The sequence below is a fragment of the Rattus rattus genome, chromosome 12 (assembly GCF_011064425.1).
Source record: "Rattus rattus isolate New Zealand chromosome 12, Rrattus_CSIRO_v1, whole genome shotgun sequence".
Taxonomy (NCBI): domain Eukaryota; kingdom Metazoa; phylum Chordata; class Mammalia; order Rodentia; family Muridae; genus Rattus; species Rattus rattus.
In genome coordinates, this window is record NC_046165.1 from 3,197,397 (window position 1) to 3,213,323 (window position 15,927).

The 15,927-nt window shown below is 45.6% G+C and overlaps 1 protein-coding gene across 5 annotated transcripts in view; it reads left to right on the forward strand.

Annotated features, from left to right (window-relative positions):
- Dock9 (dedicator of cytokinesis 9) overlaps positions 1–15,927 on the forward strand; it is a 256,367-nt gene that overhangs the window by 109,191 nt on the left and 131,249 nt on the right. For all 5 annotated transcript variants that reach the window (XM_032917515.1, XM_032917513.1, XM_032917510.1 and 2 more), the window contains exons 2-3: positions 1,211–1,327; positions 14,849–14,938. In XM_032917515.1, coding sequence (XP_032773406.1) covers positions 1,211–1,327; positions 14,849–14,938 — 207 coding nt within the window. The remainder of the gene's footprint in view (positions 1–1,210; positions 1,328–14,848; positions 14,939–15,927) is intronic.

The window sequence follows — 15,927 nt, forward strand, 5'->3', positions numbered from 1 at the left end:
CATCTCTATTATGGTTTTCTCTCTTTAGGCCTTTTGTCTTTCTGTCCTTCTGTCTTTCTACATGTCCCTGACTGGTTGTTTCACATGTCCCTCGTCAGTGGAGGGAGAGAATTATCTGTGAGCATATGGGTAGAGTCAAGCATATAAGGGAGAAAGGACATGCCGTGCAAGCAGTGATGGAAGTGTCTTTATAATAGCAAGGAACATGTAGTGTGTGCTGTGCTCTGCCAGACTCAGCCTTCGATGTGCATTAACTCCGCTGACCCAACAGAGTCGCTGACCACTGTGCCCCCCGTCTCCTCTTCCCACCATCTGGCCTTCAGTGTGATTGACACCTGTACAGCAGCAGACCTGGGTTCTGTGAGGGGCCAAGTGTATAGAGGGAAATGCAGTATGAGGAGGACACTGTGGTGGCAGGAACATGAAGCAGCTGGTCACCCTGAGCCTACAGTCAGGAAGCCCTGGGAGATGAATTAATCACTCCGCCTCCATACTCCTTCTAATGTCTGCAACTCCAGCTCGTAGGACCGCACTGTCTTCATGTTTGAAACGGCTGAAAATCCCACCAGAGTGCAGGTTTCTCTGCTGCTTAAACAACGGCATAAGCATCACTCTGGCTGGACAGGGCAACATGACAGCTCGCTCCCCTCTGAAAACACTTTTTCTCTCATTCTGTTCCTTTTTTAAAGTGAAAAGTTGAGAAATATTAGAGTCCAGATGCATAAAGTTCTCTCACTTAAGAAGGCAGTTTTCTCACGTAAGCCATGATGACTACTAAGAAGCCATCGTGGCTCGGGGCCACAATGCAGCATTGAGGCTGGCCTGGAGTTACAATGTGAAATTGTCTCACACAAACAAGACCGTGTGCCTAAGAGCATTTCAGTGAGAGCATTTCAGTGAGAGCATTTCTTCAGTGAGAGCATTTCTTCAGTGAGAGCATTTCTTCAGTGAGAGCATTTCTTCAGTGAGAGCATTTCTTCAGTGAGAGCATTTCTTCAGTGAGAGCATTTCTTCAGTGAGGGAATTTCAGTGAGAGCATTTCTTCAGTGAGAGCATTTCAGTGAGGGAATTTCAGTGAGAGCATTTCTTCAGTGAGAGCATTTCTTCAGTGAGAGCATTTCAGTGAGAGCATTTCTTCAGTGAGAGCATTTCTTCAGTGAGGGAATTTCAGTGAGAGCATTTCAGTGATGTGACTTCCTTGGTTTTCCAGGCAAAGCCAAAGCTGATTGAGCCACTTGACTACGAAAATGTCATCGTGCAGAAGAAGACCCAGATCCTGAACGACTGTCTGCGGGAGATGCTCCTCTTCCCTTACGATGACTTCCAGGTCAGTGACTGTCACTATCAATAGATCTGTGTTGGTGTAGAAATCTTGGAAAATATTGTGGTATAGATTTGATCATACACCCTTTTCTACATATTGAATGACTGTTTGGTGAATTTATGATTTTAAAGATGGGAATAGAGCCAGTCCTAGTGGCACAGGTCTCTGCATTCCTAGCTACTTGGGGAACAGAAGTAGGAGGATCCCATGTTCAAGGACTAACTAAGGCACAGAATGATTTCAAAGCCACCCTGAACCCTATCTGTAAATAAAAAGTAGAAAGAGGACTGGGGGTGCAGACCAACAGGCTTACCTAGTACGTATGATGGATGGCATGTATGATGGGTAGTGTGCTTACCTGCATGTATGGTAGGTGGTGTGCTTACCTTCATGCATGATGGGTAGTGTGCTTACCTTCATGCATGATGAGTAGTGTGCTTACCTGCATATATGATGGGTAGTGTGCTTACCTGCATATATGATGGGTAGTGGGTTTAAAAGAAAAGCTGTATGATTGTGTACCTTATGATGACATCATATTTTAGTGGGATTAATTTTTCTTGTTAAAAATAAATACATATATGTTTATATATGTATATATGTATGCATGTATATTATACTCTGGGGTAACTTAGAGGGTACAAGTGCCTTTATGTCTTAGATAATTTGTTTTAGATTTTTGAATCAAATTTTTTGATTAACCCAGGGCGCCAGGCAAGTGATCTACCACTGAGGTGCACACCTGCAAGCCTAGTGTGCTGTTTTTTAAACCAGGTATTCTAGAATCTGCTGGGGAGCAGCAGAGGTTTGCCATGTATCCTGTAGGATGACAACTTTGGATTCTGCCATGAAAAGCCCTGAATTTCAGGTTCCCAGAGAAAAGGGCCGAGAGGCAGGAGCAGCGTTGTGAAGTCGGTCCCAGTAGCAGGACTTGGTATCTTTCCTTGGAGGGAAGCAGGAACACTCAGGAAGGTCCTGCCTCCCCTGCTGTCTGACGGCTTTCAGCCTACAGCTATGTGACAGGCAGGAAGCCTTGAGGTTATTAAGGAGCAAGGTAAACTATCTCCCTAGTGACCCAGGACCACTGCGGTCTGCTCAGAGGTTCTCAGTGCTGTTCTGTATTCTCCACAGTTTCCTCAGAGAAAGGCGAAGGTTGTCAGAAGCTTCATAGGCCCCCAGAGTCTGTTTATTGGCGTTAAGGAGTAAATTTGTTGTTTAGTCTTCGACCAAGAATGAAAAGCTATATTTATAGACATGAAAAAAGTTACTTAAGAGAGAAAACAAAAACCAGCATTAGTGTCTTGTGTCATCTTCCCCCCAGGGACAAAGGACCCAGGTATTCAAACAACGTAGAGTCAAAAGATTACAATTTGGAGGAAATCTGCGCACCTCTCTCTCCCAAAAACGTTTCTGTAATATTCTAAGGGACAAAGAGCCTCACCGTCCCCATTCTGGCCAGGAATGAATGAACAAGTGTTGCTTTCTGTTTCAGGGAAATTGTTCCAAAGTAGAAGGAGTTTGAATGTCGGTCGTGGCCCATGTCCTGGCAGTAGTGGTGGGTCACACTGACTTTGGACACTGTTCTCATAGAGACTGCCACTTTGTCCCTGGAGAGACATTTACACCATGCTTTCTTGTTGATCTGTCACAGTGATGATATCAACCGTCTAATTACAGTGTAGTTCATGACTTAGCAGTGCCACAGATTCCTCCTGTCTCCATTTTGATAGAGTAGAAGCATCCTAATAACTCTTTCTAGAGGCATTGTAAACACAGTTGGTCAGGGAAAAGCGGCCTTTCTCATACAGAGCGGGGACGACAAGCTTAGGAACGGGGTTAGACAGTGAGTACCGTGTACGAGAATGCAACGGTAGCCTTTGATGAGCAGCAGCAATCAGCTCTTAAAGTAATAGAACTCGGCATAGATGTCTGCCAACTATGTACAGATGGTCACACACACACATAGACGTTGTGCTGCCTTTGCGTGTTCCAGGTGGGTAAGCTGACATTGAGACCCTAGGTATAATTTTATATTGTCATAGTGCACGAAAGGCAGTAAATGTTGGAAAGGATATTTGGAGGCAGTTAATGGGTCCCCACTCACATTTCATAAAAGTTAGGGTTCGGTGTCTAGTGTAAGCTGTGGGTATATGGGAAAGGAGAGTGTTTACTCTGCCTCTGAGTATGTACCTGAAAGTCGTGAGTACAGCTCCTGGAAGAGGAAGAGGATGTCTGTCCACAGATGAATGAATAAAGCAACAAGATGTCACAGTGTTTACTTGTGGGGAAGGAGATGCTTATGGGCATGCACCACCACACCCAGCTATACCACATTCTTTAAAAGGGTTGTGGCTGTAGGATTTCTAGCTAAACATGGAGGTACAGTGGTCAATCATCGAACTGCGTGCAACATCAGGGTGTCATTCATGCAGGATATTAGTTTATATTCAAAAACAAGAAGAATCCATTGTGGGATATTAGTTTGTGGGATAACGTTTCTATGGTACATTTTGTTTTGTTTCATATCTTGTTTTGGGGATGGTATCATGTTTGTTTGTTTTGAGACAGGGTCTCAAGTATTCCAGACTGACCTCAAACTTGCTATGTAACCAAGAACGCAAGAGAATTTAAGGTGCAAGTGAGGATAGAAGGGATCGATGATTCTAGGAGGTGTTCAGATTCAGGACAATCCTCCTCTGGGGAAATGTGGCCACTCCATTCTGTCAGTAACATCCAGATTTCTATCCCCATCTCCTGTCCCCCGCAACCCTTCTTTTCCTCTTATAAGTACACACAACCCATAATGCTCTACAAACCAGTAACCTGAGGAGGAAGCCGAGTGCCAGGACTTACAAAGGCCTGGAGGTTCCTGATCTCATTTCCCATCTACCCTTTGGAAAAGAAACCATTTCAACACTGTTTTTCCCTAGGTGCATGTGCTTGTGTGTGTGTGTGTGTGTGTGTGTGTGTGTGTGTGTGTGTGTGTGTACGTTTTTCAATAAAGTAATCTCGGGACTTTGTTTTTAACTTTTTACTAAAAATGTCCTTAGTGTAAAATCCTTGCAATTTTGTGAGCTATAATTCACTGCCCAACAGTGCAGCTTTCTGTGAACATTGTGGGATATTAGTTCATGTCTGGGGCTGGACCTACCTGGGAAATCTAGATAGAGTTTCTGAATCAGCATTAGGCAGGCCTTTAGGGATACGAGCATTTCATTCTGCTCAAGTATGAGAAGTGACTACGTTTTAACCACTTAACAAGGAGGCAGCAGTGGCTTCTCTGACAGTCTCTCGGCTGTGCACCTGGGTTGAAAGTGTGTATTTAACTTAATACCTGAAACCTGCATGAGGGGCCCAGCTTTGCCTGGTGCTTAGGGCCACACATAGAGAACAGAACCCTGATTTCACACTACTGAACAGCAAGGAGAGGAGAACGAGTGTATCGTGGGTGCTCATAAGAAGCAGGAGGTTTTTTGTTTTCCTTTTTAAAAAAAGACTTCTTAAGGAGTTCATTTCAAAGATTTATTTATTTATTTTATGTATGTGAGTACATCGTAGCTGTCTTCAGACACTCCAGAAGAAGGTATCGGATCCCCATTACAGATGGTTGTGAGCCACCATGTAGTTGCTGGGAATTGAACTCAGGACCTCTGGAAGAGCAGCCAGTGCTCTTAACTGCTGAGCCATCTCTCCAGCCCAAGAAGCAGGAGGTTTAACGCATGCTTGTCATCATATAAATCACACCCCATGAGACCCTGGTCTACAAATATGAAGTTCAGAGTCCATGGGTATCCAGTGCTAGCAGCCTGGGAACCCAAGAGATGTCAGGGTTAGCAGTAAAGGACAGACTATCACTGCAGGCACCCAGAGCCTTGGTGAGAACCATGCTTATGACAGAGGAGGAACAGACACAGAAGGTCAGGCTGTGCCGCAGGGACCCAGGCTGGGGAGTCTATAGCTAGAGCTGCTAGCCTAGCATGTGTGAGCGCGCACACACACACCACAGGTTGATCTTAGCTCCATAAAAACAAAACAAAACCACAGGGGAGATGTCCTTTAGGAGCCATCCTCACTTCACTCTTGGTTCTGTCCATTGCCGAGTGAGTGGTCGGGCTCAAGGATGGAAACTTGAGGGTCACAAGTAGCTAGGGAGAGAGACACCACTCCCACTGCCCCGTTCCCAGACAGTCACTGGAAGGTGACAGCACCTCAGAGAGTCCTCGGGAATGAACTTTTCCTCGGCCTCCGTGGGGCTCATCCTCTCTAGCGCTGTCTGTAACTCAGTCTTTTATTGATGTTTTGGATTTCTTGGTGTTGTAGAATTATCTTTAAATTGTTGATACAGTGTGTTTGTGTATGTGTATGTGCTTTTCAGTGTAAGCACCAGCGGAGGCTAGAAGTGTAGGATTCCCCCAAGCTGCAGGTAGGTGGTTTTGAGCTGTGACGGGAATGTTGGTGACTGAATGGGAATTCTGCTGGAACAGAATTGTAACCTCTGAGCCAGCTCAGCCCTGGGGAACTTTTTCTTTGTTTTTGTTTTTAACACGATTTTATTGTTTTGTAAATTGTTTATGCAAGTGTATGCTCTTGTCTGAAAAGGCCAGAGGAGAGCGTTGGGTCCCTGGAGCTAGAGTGACAGTTGTTAGTAATCTTCCAGGAATTGAACTCTGCAAAGAGCACGTGAGTTCTTAACCACTGAGCCATCTCTCCTGCTCCTCTTTGGGAGTTTAAACTTTCCTCAGAAACTAAATGAAATTCTTTGGGCCCCTTTCTTGTCCCAAGCTTATCCATTTCCTTAATTACAGATGAATTAAACATGGAGACGGGGGGGGGCATGCACATGAGTGTGTATGTGTGTGTGCATGTATGTTGGGCCAGCGTCTGCGGATGGCATTGTCAGAAATGAACAGAGTCTTGAGTTACTGAACGGCCTGCACAGGAGCTTTGAGGTGCGGTGTGGGGTGCCCTCCACCATGTGGGTTTCTACTCGAGCTTGGTGCTGGGGCCTCTCATGAGCAGCTCCTGTGCTCGGAGACAAATGGCTCCTCCAGATCCTTGGAAAGATCCCAGAGTCCTCTGCTGCTGCGGTTTCAGTGTTGCACTGCATCCAAAAAAAAAAAAAAAATGCTTAACGTACAGAGCGATCCAGCCACATGGCATTTCCAGCGGACGTCAAAGGGAGAGAGACACACAAGACACCATGCAGTTGGCCTCAGGCCTGGGGTGGGGGTGGGGGCGGGGGTGGTCGGGAGCCATCCTGGTATAGACAGTAAGTTGAAACTGGAGATAACTTTAAAACATTGATGTGGGTGCTGCATTCCTTTGGGCTGGCTGAACATATTAATAATTAAAAAATCGAGCCAGGGCTTTTTGTGTGAGAAGGCAGTGGGGGCTGGGCCAGTGTCTTCTGGGTGGCCTGGGGGTGCTTTGTGCTCCTGTCCCTCTCTTCCCCTGGTTACTGTGCACCTAGCAGGTGATGTCCTTTTCAATGCAGATTGAAGACCAGGTGTGCAGAGGTCTGAAGGGATAATTCTATAAATAAAGCCAAAATGATGACAAGGCTGGAATGCTGTGTAACAGATTGCTAGGCGGGCTCTGCAAAGATGGTCACAGTTTTTGGGTGTGGTGTCACATTCCTATAATCTCAGCCCTTGGGAGTGGAGACAAAAGGAGCTAGAGCTCAAGGCTAGCCTTGGCTACCTAGTGAGTTTGAGGTCAGCCTAGGTTACATAAGACCTTGCCCTAGAAAGCCCTTGCTGCTGCTCTCTGACCCAGTGTCTCAGTAGTGGCTGAGGCAAGGCCACCCCACCCTGGTTTGTCTGCTTGGTATCCCACCTCCCTTCCACTGGGAAAGCAGCCACACTCCCTCTCCTGTCTGTCCTTGGTGTCTGTTTCTGCCTGAGAGAGACCAATCCCAGCTTTCTGCTCCTGGATCAGAGGAGACAAATACTTGGTCACTATCCCTGCAGAGGGCTCAGGTTACAGCCTGCCCCTTCTCCAGAATCTCTGCTTTAGTTCATTGTTCTCAGGGTCCCTGGGGAAAGGGTGGGCCTTTTGTTTCAGGCTTTTAATTAAAATCGCAGAAAACGTGATTTATGTGCCCAGTGGATATACATGCTCCCCACCAGGAATCAGGAGTATTTTTAAATAGTTGAAGGCCATCATGAAGTGATTAGTGAATAGTCAGCCCTGTGTGAAGGGAGAGGTTTGGAAAAATCAAGATGCCACAACTGTGTGCCCATGGCAGTAGTGTTTATCTTAATCTGTGTGGTAAAAAGTAAGTCAAAGCAAAGTCGATTCTTGTTTTTGTTTTTGTTCTTTTTTTCTTTCCTTGTCTGGTTCTCACGGTTCAGTTGCTAGGACTCAGCTTGGGAAGGAGTGGGGCTCAGAGTTCCATGTTCACAGAACAGAGGATTTCTGAGCCACTGAGGGAACTGGAGGTCCTAGAAGGCCTGATTGCGTGTGTGTGTGCTCCTGTGTGTGTGTGTGTGTGTGTGTGTGTGTGTGTGTGTGTGTGTGTGCATGTGTGTGTGTATGTGTGTGTGTGTGTGTGCATGTGTGTCTGTGGTGTGTGCGTGTCCATGTGTGTGTGTGTGTGCGTGTGGCAAAGTGTGGTGTGCGTGTGTGTGTGTGTGTGTGTGTGTGTGTGTGTGTGTGTGTGTCCGTCCAGGCTTTCCCCAGAATTACACAGTCAGCCGAGCAAAGGTGAACCTCCAGGGTTCCAAAGCCTTCCCAGTGTCCCTTCTCAGATTCCACAACCTGAAGATTAATGAAATGTCAGACCTCACCTTTCTCCTCCTTGGAAACTTGAGCTTCTTGGTGGGGTAAGGGGTAAGGGGTTCAAGGTCACGTGTGAATTAGGCTCCTTCATCATCCCCCTTGGGGTGTGGACTTGGGTTGGTTTAAAAATGGGGAGCTGAGTTTAAGCTCAGAAGACAGGAGTGCAGGTCCTGGGGCAGTAAGGGCAGGGCATTGCCAGGTAAGGCACCTGTTGCCTCTCTATGTCCCGTCCCCCTCCCACCTCCCCCACAAAGCTGGCTCAAATAGCCCAGAAGTTTCCAACGATGACCTTGTAGCTCAGGGGTGTCAGAGTATTTGGAGGGAATCATTTCAATCAACAGATAAATTCTTAAAGTAAAAAGAATCCACTTGAGTTTCTAAGTTTCAGGCCAGACTGGGAAATAGGTGTATGTTTTACTTTTCTTGTTAGGTCTGGGACCATGAGAAGTTTGTCTTGGGGGTCCCAGCTATACACATGCCCTTCACAGTGCCTCAGAGGGGCCATGCACTGCCTTCTCTTCTGTTTCAGCTACTGCAGTGGTTCTGTGGGCTTCCTCATGAGACTCTTGTCTGTCCCTGGACAAGGTAACTAAGGATTTCTGTGTGTCAAAGGCTGCCAGTATTTAACCTAAGGAACTATACGAGAGCTCCTGCTTCCAGAAGCTGGGACGTTTTCTTCTCAGTTGCATTTGAACTTGGAGGTTTCCATCTCAGTGGCTCTTGAAGATGCTAACCATGCTTTGCTGTGGTCATCACATGACAACCACAGTCCGTAGTATGAAACCCCCATTCCCCCTTCATATTGAGGTTTCCTCAGTAGGATAGAGATGTGATCGGGTCCCCAGACTCTCTGTCTGTGGGTTCAAAAATCAGGCTGAAAATACTCAGAGAAAAGAAGGGTGTGTGAGCTTGCTGTTCTCTAAACGGCATAGCATTCAGCTCTTCAGACCGCCTGGTGTTGGAGGAGGTGTTTGAAGTAATGAGAGACAGTTGATAACTACACAGGGGAGTAAGCATGGGCTGCATGCACAACCCACCTAGGATAAGGGACCTGGGCATCTCTGGGTGACACAGACGCCCTGGACCCAGTCCTCAAGGTCCCCTGAAGGATAAATCCATAATTTATTTTTAAATTCTTCTCATTCCCTTAAATTTGTATACTTGGGGTATTCCTTTAATCTCAGATTGGATCATCCCTCTTGAAAGATTAGGCAAATGTTGCAAAAAGAGGAAAAACCATGCTGTTCTTGCCATTTTTGCTGTGATTCCAGACCAGGCCCAGCCTCTGGCCGATAATAATGGGATAGAAAACCCCTGCATTGCACACCTTTAGTCTCAGCAGCACTCAGACTGAAGCAAGATCATGAGCTAAGGGCTCATGTGGAGTATTAGCAATTCCAGGCCAGCCTGTCTATGGTAAAAGCTCTCCACACAACCCACAGAATCATACAGTACTAGAAAGAAACTCCACCCATTGTTCCAGGGCCCAGGTGCTCACTGAGTGTAACTCTTAGGAGACCGTCTTGGACTTCTTTATAAACCTAATAAATGAAACTATAGAAATTTAACATTAATTAGTTTGTCATAGAGTAGACTATCGTCTGAATGTGACCTTTAATACACAAAATCTATAGAGAGGTTAAAATAGCATTTGAAAGACTCATTTCTGTAATGGATCAGAGTTTTTTGTCTTAAGAGGAAAAGCCTATATGCAAGTAATGGATGGTGAGCAGTTGCCCTTTTTTCATCTTGGACTGTTTTACTCATGCTTGAAACATTCATAGGTAGGAAGAGATGTCTCTTGGCCTCAGAGGAAAGGCATGTGCCTGATGGTGGTGGATAATGGAATCAGCTGTTAAAACAAGTCTCAGGGACGCTGTTATAAGGCCAACAATTTATAGGGTCAAAAATCAGCTTTTCGGGTCTGTAGACAAGATTTTGACTAATGTGGCCAGCATTAGTCAGACTGAAGGGAATTGACACTCATTTGACAACTCCACAAGAAAAGCAAAATACTACTTTATTGAAGTGCGTTGGAAAGTATGGTAAAAAATCTAAGTGTTGCTGTTGGCTTTGCATCTTTTCCCAGGAGGAAGGTTGAAATGGGAAGCACGTTATAAACAAGCAGATTACTGTGGCTGGATTTCAGTGAAGACTGTGAGGACTGGAGAGCTTGGGACACTAATGGTGCCCACCCATTGGTGACAAGTCACCAGGCCCCCAGGGGCTCTAACCTGATGCTCTTACTATGCAGGCCCTGTTCTTTCTGTACTTGGAAGTCAGTTGGAGTTCAAAGGCAGTTTTCTACAGAACAAATACATTTTTTTCTAGAAGTCACCATCTATCCCAGGCTTGTGGAGTTTTAAGGCATTGTAATCCCCTTTTTGAAGGATAACCGTAGATTTATTGAAGGAGCAAAAGGGCTTTTAAAGAGCCATTCCCTATCCAGTCCTAACTTTTTAACAAAGGGCGTGTGGTTTTGCCATTGTCACCATCACCAGCGCTATCTCTCCCTACCTGAAACCTTAGTTTCAACATCTTTCTTTTAGATAAACTACCTTAAATGTTGTCCTGAATTCAGTGATCTTCTGAGTGTAGATGGGCTTATTCCTTTAACCTCCATCAGACTTCCTTCATCAGACTCAGTAAGAGTGACAGATATGTTTTATTAAATGTTGATCCATTTTATTAGATCTGTTTATTAGATAATAGATCCATATCTGGAGGAAGGTCAGGACCCAGACAAGATTTGGATAGATAAGTAATTATTTATGCTGAGTTTTTAAATGATTGGTAGAATGTTTTTCATCTCAGCTTACCCTTGGGATCTGGCCGATATTTATTTCTTACCTTGATTACTTTAGGGTGCTGATTGAGCAGAAGGTGACTGTAGGAACCAGGTCCTTAATGCTCTGTATGACTAGTACAGCATTTCAGAGCTGTACTGTAGAGCTGCGCCTGCAATCTCACAATCAGGATGAATAACCAACCAACCAAGCCTAGCAACTAAAGCAGTAGTGGATTATTTCTCACAGTTCGGAATCCAGTCCAGGCTCAGCTCAGTGGTTCTTCTGCTATAGCTTTTACCTAGGGAGGTCGCATCTAAAATGGCCTCCCCACTCATGTGGTGTATCTGCCTTGGGAGAGTGGGACGTTTTTTCTCCATATAATATGGACTTTATCACAGCCATCTGATATTGTTTCTCAAGGAAGAATTTTTAGAAACATTCTTTGAGAATTTTGTTACATGTATACAATGTATCCTGGTCATATTCACCCTTACTTCTGCCCTAAATCTTCCTACCTTCAGCCCCATCCCACTTCAACTTCATGCCCATATAACCCATATAACCACGGAGTTCAGTTGGAGCATAGTTTGTGCTGCTTGAACCTGCGTGGATGTGGGACCATTCACTGGAGTGTGATCACCCAACGAGGACCTACACCCCTAAAAAAAGCTGATTAACCCAGAGCCTCCGGCACTAACCAACTCTCAGTGACTCTTCGGCTAGAGATGGAACTATGAGCCCTCCTCTCTCCATGCTAGAATGCCAGCTGGTTGGGTCTTATGTGCACTGTAACTTCATGAGGGCACTGATCATGTCATTCCCCTTCAGTCAGCCCTGGCTCCAACAGCCTCTCTGCTCCCTCCTCCTGCTCCCTCCTCCACTGTGATCCTTGACTCTTCCGGTGGGTGTACTATATACATCCCTCCCATTCCTGACTGACAGTGTTCACAGCCACATGTGTGTCTGACACATATCATAGACATATGTTCTTTGCCCTTTGACAATGGAGTTTCTATGTTACCCAATGTCCACCACATGAAGTTGAGGTCTGACAGGTGCAAAGACAGAATTCTTCATATGGTGCTCAGCTTAGCTTAGGAAGAGGAAGGGGGTGTAATTGCCTTCCTAAAGGCTGCCTTTGGCATGTGCGCAGTGACTTCTGCACTTTGTTAGTCCAGCCTGTTTTCAGAGGAAGAGGAAATAGGCCTCACCTGTGGTCTTGGAGCAGCATGTCTACAGTGAAGTCCAGCCACCCGAAGCCTTCATTAGAGGAGATCTCAAAAGGATACAATGTAGCTCAAGAAATACTAAAAAATAACACATGCTAGTTAGTGCTGAAGAAGCCATCTGACATGGGTTTGTTGTATGCTTGTTTTTGAATGAAGTCCCTAGAGGGTGAAAACATTTGCATCTGGGCAGAGTGTAGTTGGTCAAAATCAGTTAGGAATTGATCACAATGACTGTTATGTAAATGCAAATTTGAATCAAGTCAGTCTTTCTCTCTCTCTCTCTCTCTCTCTCTCTCTCTCTCTCTCTCTCTCTCTCTCTCACACACACACACACACACACACACACACACATTCTGTCTCTCTGTCTCTTGGAGACACTGCTCTGGTATGTGTCTGACTTTGAACATACAGCAATCCTCCTGCCCTAGCCTTCCAGAATTATACATGAGAATAACTGTGCCTGGATTTAAGTCTCTCTCTGTTGATAGAAAGTTGTTTTCTTTTCCAGATGAGAGCATACACACACAGCAATCCTTCATCTAAAAAACAAAATCTAAAAGACCCACTGGCAGTTATTTTTCTCACCCAAGAAGGGTGTTAGGGGAAAATGTCACATAATGACAGGTTCTTGTGTTCATAATTCTAGTGTGAAATTCTTTGCAGCAAATTTTCTTTCTTCCTTGTGTTCCAATGAGAAATGGGCTGGAGATGACACTGGTCGCGGTCATCTTTTCTTCAGATGAGCCGTTTGTCGAAGGTCTCACACGTGTAGTTAGCTTTTTAAGATGTAGAAAGAGCCAAGTTAAATCAAGGGAAGGAAACAGTGTGTAAGGACACAGCATGTGCCCCATTTGAGATGCACAGGCTTCGATGGGCAGTTTTCTCTGTCATGATCATGGCTGGCTCAGAACAGGTTTGGCAGTCTGGGTAGACATGATCTTGTGTTGAGGCTTTTTGAAGTGCTTGTACCTCTTTCCCATGTATATGATCATATATTTCTGTAGCATTACTTGGAAATGATTTTGCAACCAAGATCACAATTTGTTTGAAATATTTTCTATAAACAGAGACCCTGGGTTTTAGACGCTCCCTGGAGGCAGAGTGGATGAAGGATTCACGTGAACAGGGCTGGGGTGGAGGATGGGGAGATACAAATGTCGCTTTCGATAGTAAGGAAGCCACCGTCTGCACATTGGCTTTGAGACATCCCCCAAAGCCTGACATGGGACAAACAAGTGCAGGGGGAGCTCCTTGGAGAAGACCGCCCAGAGCAAGACTTGGAAATCTGAAACTTAGGGACAGGACAGCCAATAGCATCAGGTGACAGATAGGGTTTCAAGAAACTACACAGCAGAAGGAGCAGTCCACAGAGCAGTGAGCTGCCTGCTTACAGTGCAGAGAGCCTCTGCCAGTTGCTCCTCCATCTTTTGCAATTAATCTCCAGATTAAATGATCAATTAATATGGGAAAAAAACAAACTCAGGAGTTTTCAAGTGAAGAAGTACAAATGGCCAATAAATACATTTTTTAAAAAAAGTGTAAGGTGCTCACCAAGGGAAACAAAAACCAATGAGGTTGAGATTCCATCTCACCCCCGTCAGAGTGGCTATCATTAAGAAAACAAAAATTAGGGGCAGGAGAAAGGGTGAAGAGCTCTTGCTGCCCTCGTATAGGACCTGGTTTCGATTCCCAGCGCCCATGTCCATGTGGAAGCTCACAACCATCTGCAACCCGAGCTTCAGGTTCAGCTTCAGTGACCTCTGCAGGCACCAGGTATGCATTTGGTGCACATACATGTATACAGGCAAAACACCCAAGCACACAGAATACAATAGAAGAAAGTAAGCAGCAAGTGGTGGTGATGCTTTGGGGGAGAAATGGACCGATGTTCAGTGTTCCTGGGACTGAGTTAGAGCAGTCACTGTGGAAGTCTGCATGGAGGCTGCTTGGAAATCAAAAAAATAGACCTTCCCCCAGCATCTGGCTGCTTCCGTCCTGGGGGTTTGTATGTAGGGTAACTGAGGTCTGTAAACTGCAGAGATGCCTGAAAACTGCTCGCAACAGCCAGTTTCCAGATCAGCCTGGGCAAATGAGGAAACTGTGCTGCAGTTCACAGTGGAGCATTCTGCAGCCATGATGCACAACAGCACCGTGTTTTCACAGATATGGAGCTCTTGGTGGTAAGAGAAGAAAGCCAGACTCGGGAAACAAATGTCTGTCACACCTTTTCTGCCATAGAAATCTCTGAGGTGTTCTGTTGTTGCTCGTTAGTTTGCTTTTTTAAAGAGTCTGGGAAGAGAGGCTAGCGGGAGAAAGGACAAGAGAGGGTCACAGAGATGTCGGTGAACACGGTCGCAGTGCGTAGTATGTACGTATGGAGATGGCATAATGAGACCCGTTATGTGCAGTCAATGTGTAATGCTAATACAATTTAAAATGTTGTAAGCCTGGAATCTCCTGAAGCAAGAAGACTGTGATCTTCAGGGGCAAGGAGGGGCTCCTGGTCTAAAGACTCATTTAGTAACTGGTGCTGACTGAGCCTGCACGGCTACCTAGACCAGGCGTGGACACTTCAGACTGTCAAAGCATTCGCTGTGAGTGACCTCTGTCCTCACTGCAGGGGAGACTGGAGGGACTTCGCAGGCTCTGGCCTTGTTGCAGGGCCATCAGCTGCACCGTTAGCCTGGCCTTAAGTCCTCACCAGGTCTTCTCTGTTCTGTTCACAGACGGCCATCCTGAGGCGGCAGGGGCGCTACGTACGTTCCACGGTCCCTGCAAATGCAGAGGAGGAAGCACAGAGCCTGTTTGTCACCGAGGTGAGTTTTTTATTTCCTCTGCATCGTGGACATTGCAAAGACATTTCTTTCCACTCCCCCTTTCCTTGCATCTCGTTACTTTTCCGAATAGTGTCAAAGAGGCAGCGATGGTTCTGTGATGAGAAGTTGTCAGCGTGGAATGGGTGGGAGTGTCTGGAGAGCGCCTTCGTAATTCTCAGACACCGATTTCTCCAGAGTTTAACTTGTGGGCGTAGGCTGAAGAATAACCTTAAATGGGAATGCCATTGCCTGCTTTGTCATCAATACCGCCTGCCATGGCGGATCCATGAGTTCATTATGGTACGTCTGTCTCTGCAAGTTAGGTCAGGACTAGAGCCAGGTGCAGCCACATCCCTCTATCCCTGACCCACGTGTGGCGCCATTGCCAGTGATGGGAGGCTTTCACTCCCTGTAGCGTTTCTCTATCCCTCTCGCTATGTGCAGGTAGAAGAAACTCATTAGTCGCTGCAATTTTGTTTCTTGAAATGGTTCTTTTTTTAGAAATGAGTTTTTGGGCCAGCAAGATGACTCAGTAGGTGAAGCAGCCTGGTGACCCCAGAACCTACAAGAGGAAGGAGAGGGCCAACTGCACAGTCTGGCCTCTGGCCTTCTCACATGTGCTCTTTCCTCTACATTACAGTATTTTGTTTTACTTGAGATTTTGGAAAAAGATAAGTCTGGGTATAAATGTTTAAAGCAGTGCTGTTACTCTGTAATGATGGTGACCTGCCTCATTTCCTTCTCTACCACATTAGTAACCTTAATTCTAGACACACACTAGGCATGTTTATACAGGCTCGCACACACACTATACCTGTTAATATAGATTTATACACATACACTAGATATGGTTATACAGAATTTTACACACACGCACACACATACACACTGGGTAGGTTTATAGGTTCACACACACACTAGGCATGTTTATATAGGCTTACATGCACACTAGTTGTATTTATTCAGGCTTACACACATACTGGGTATGG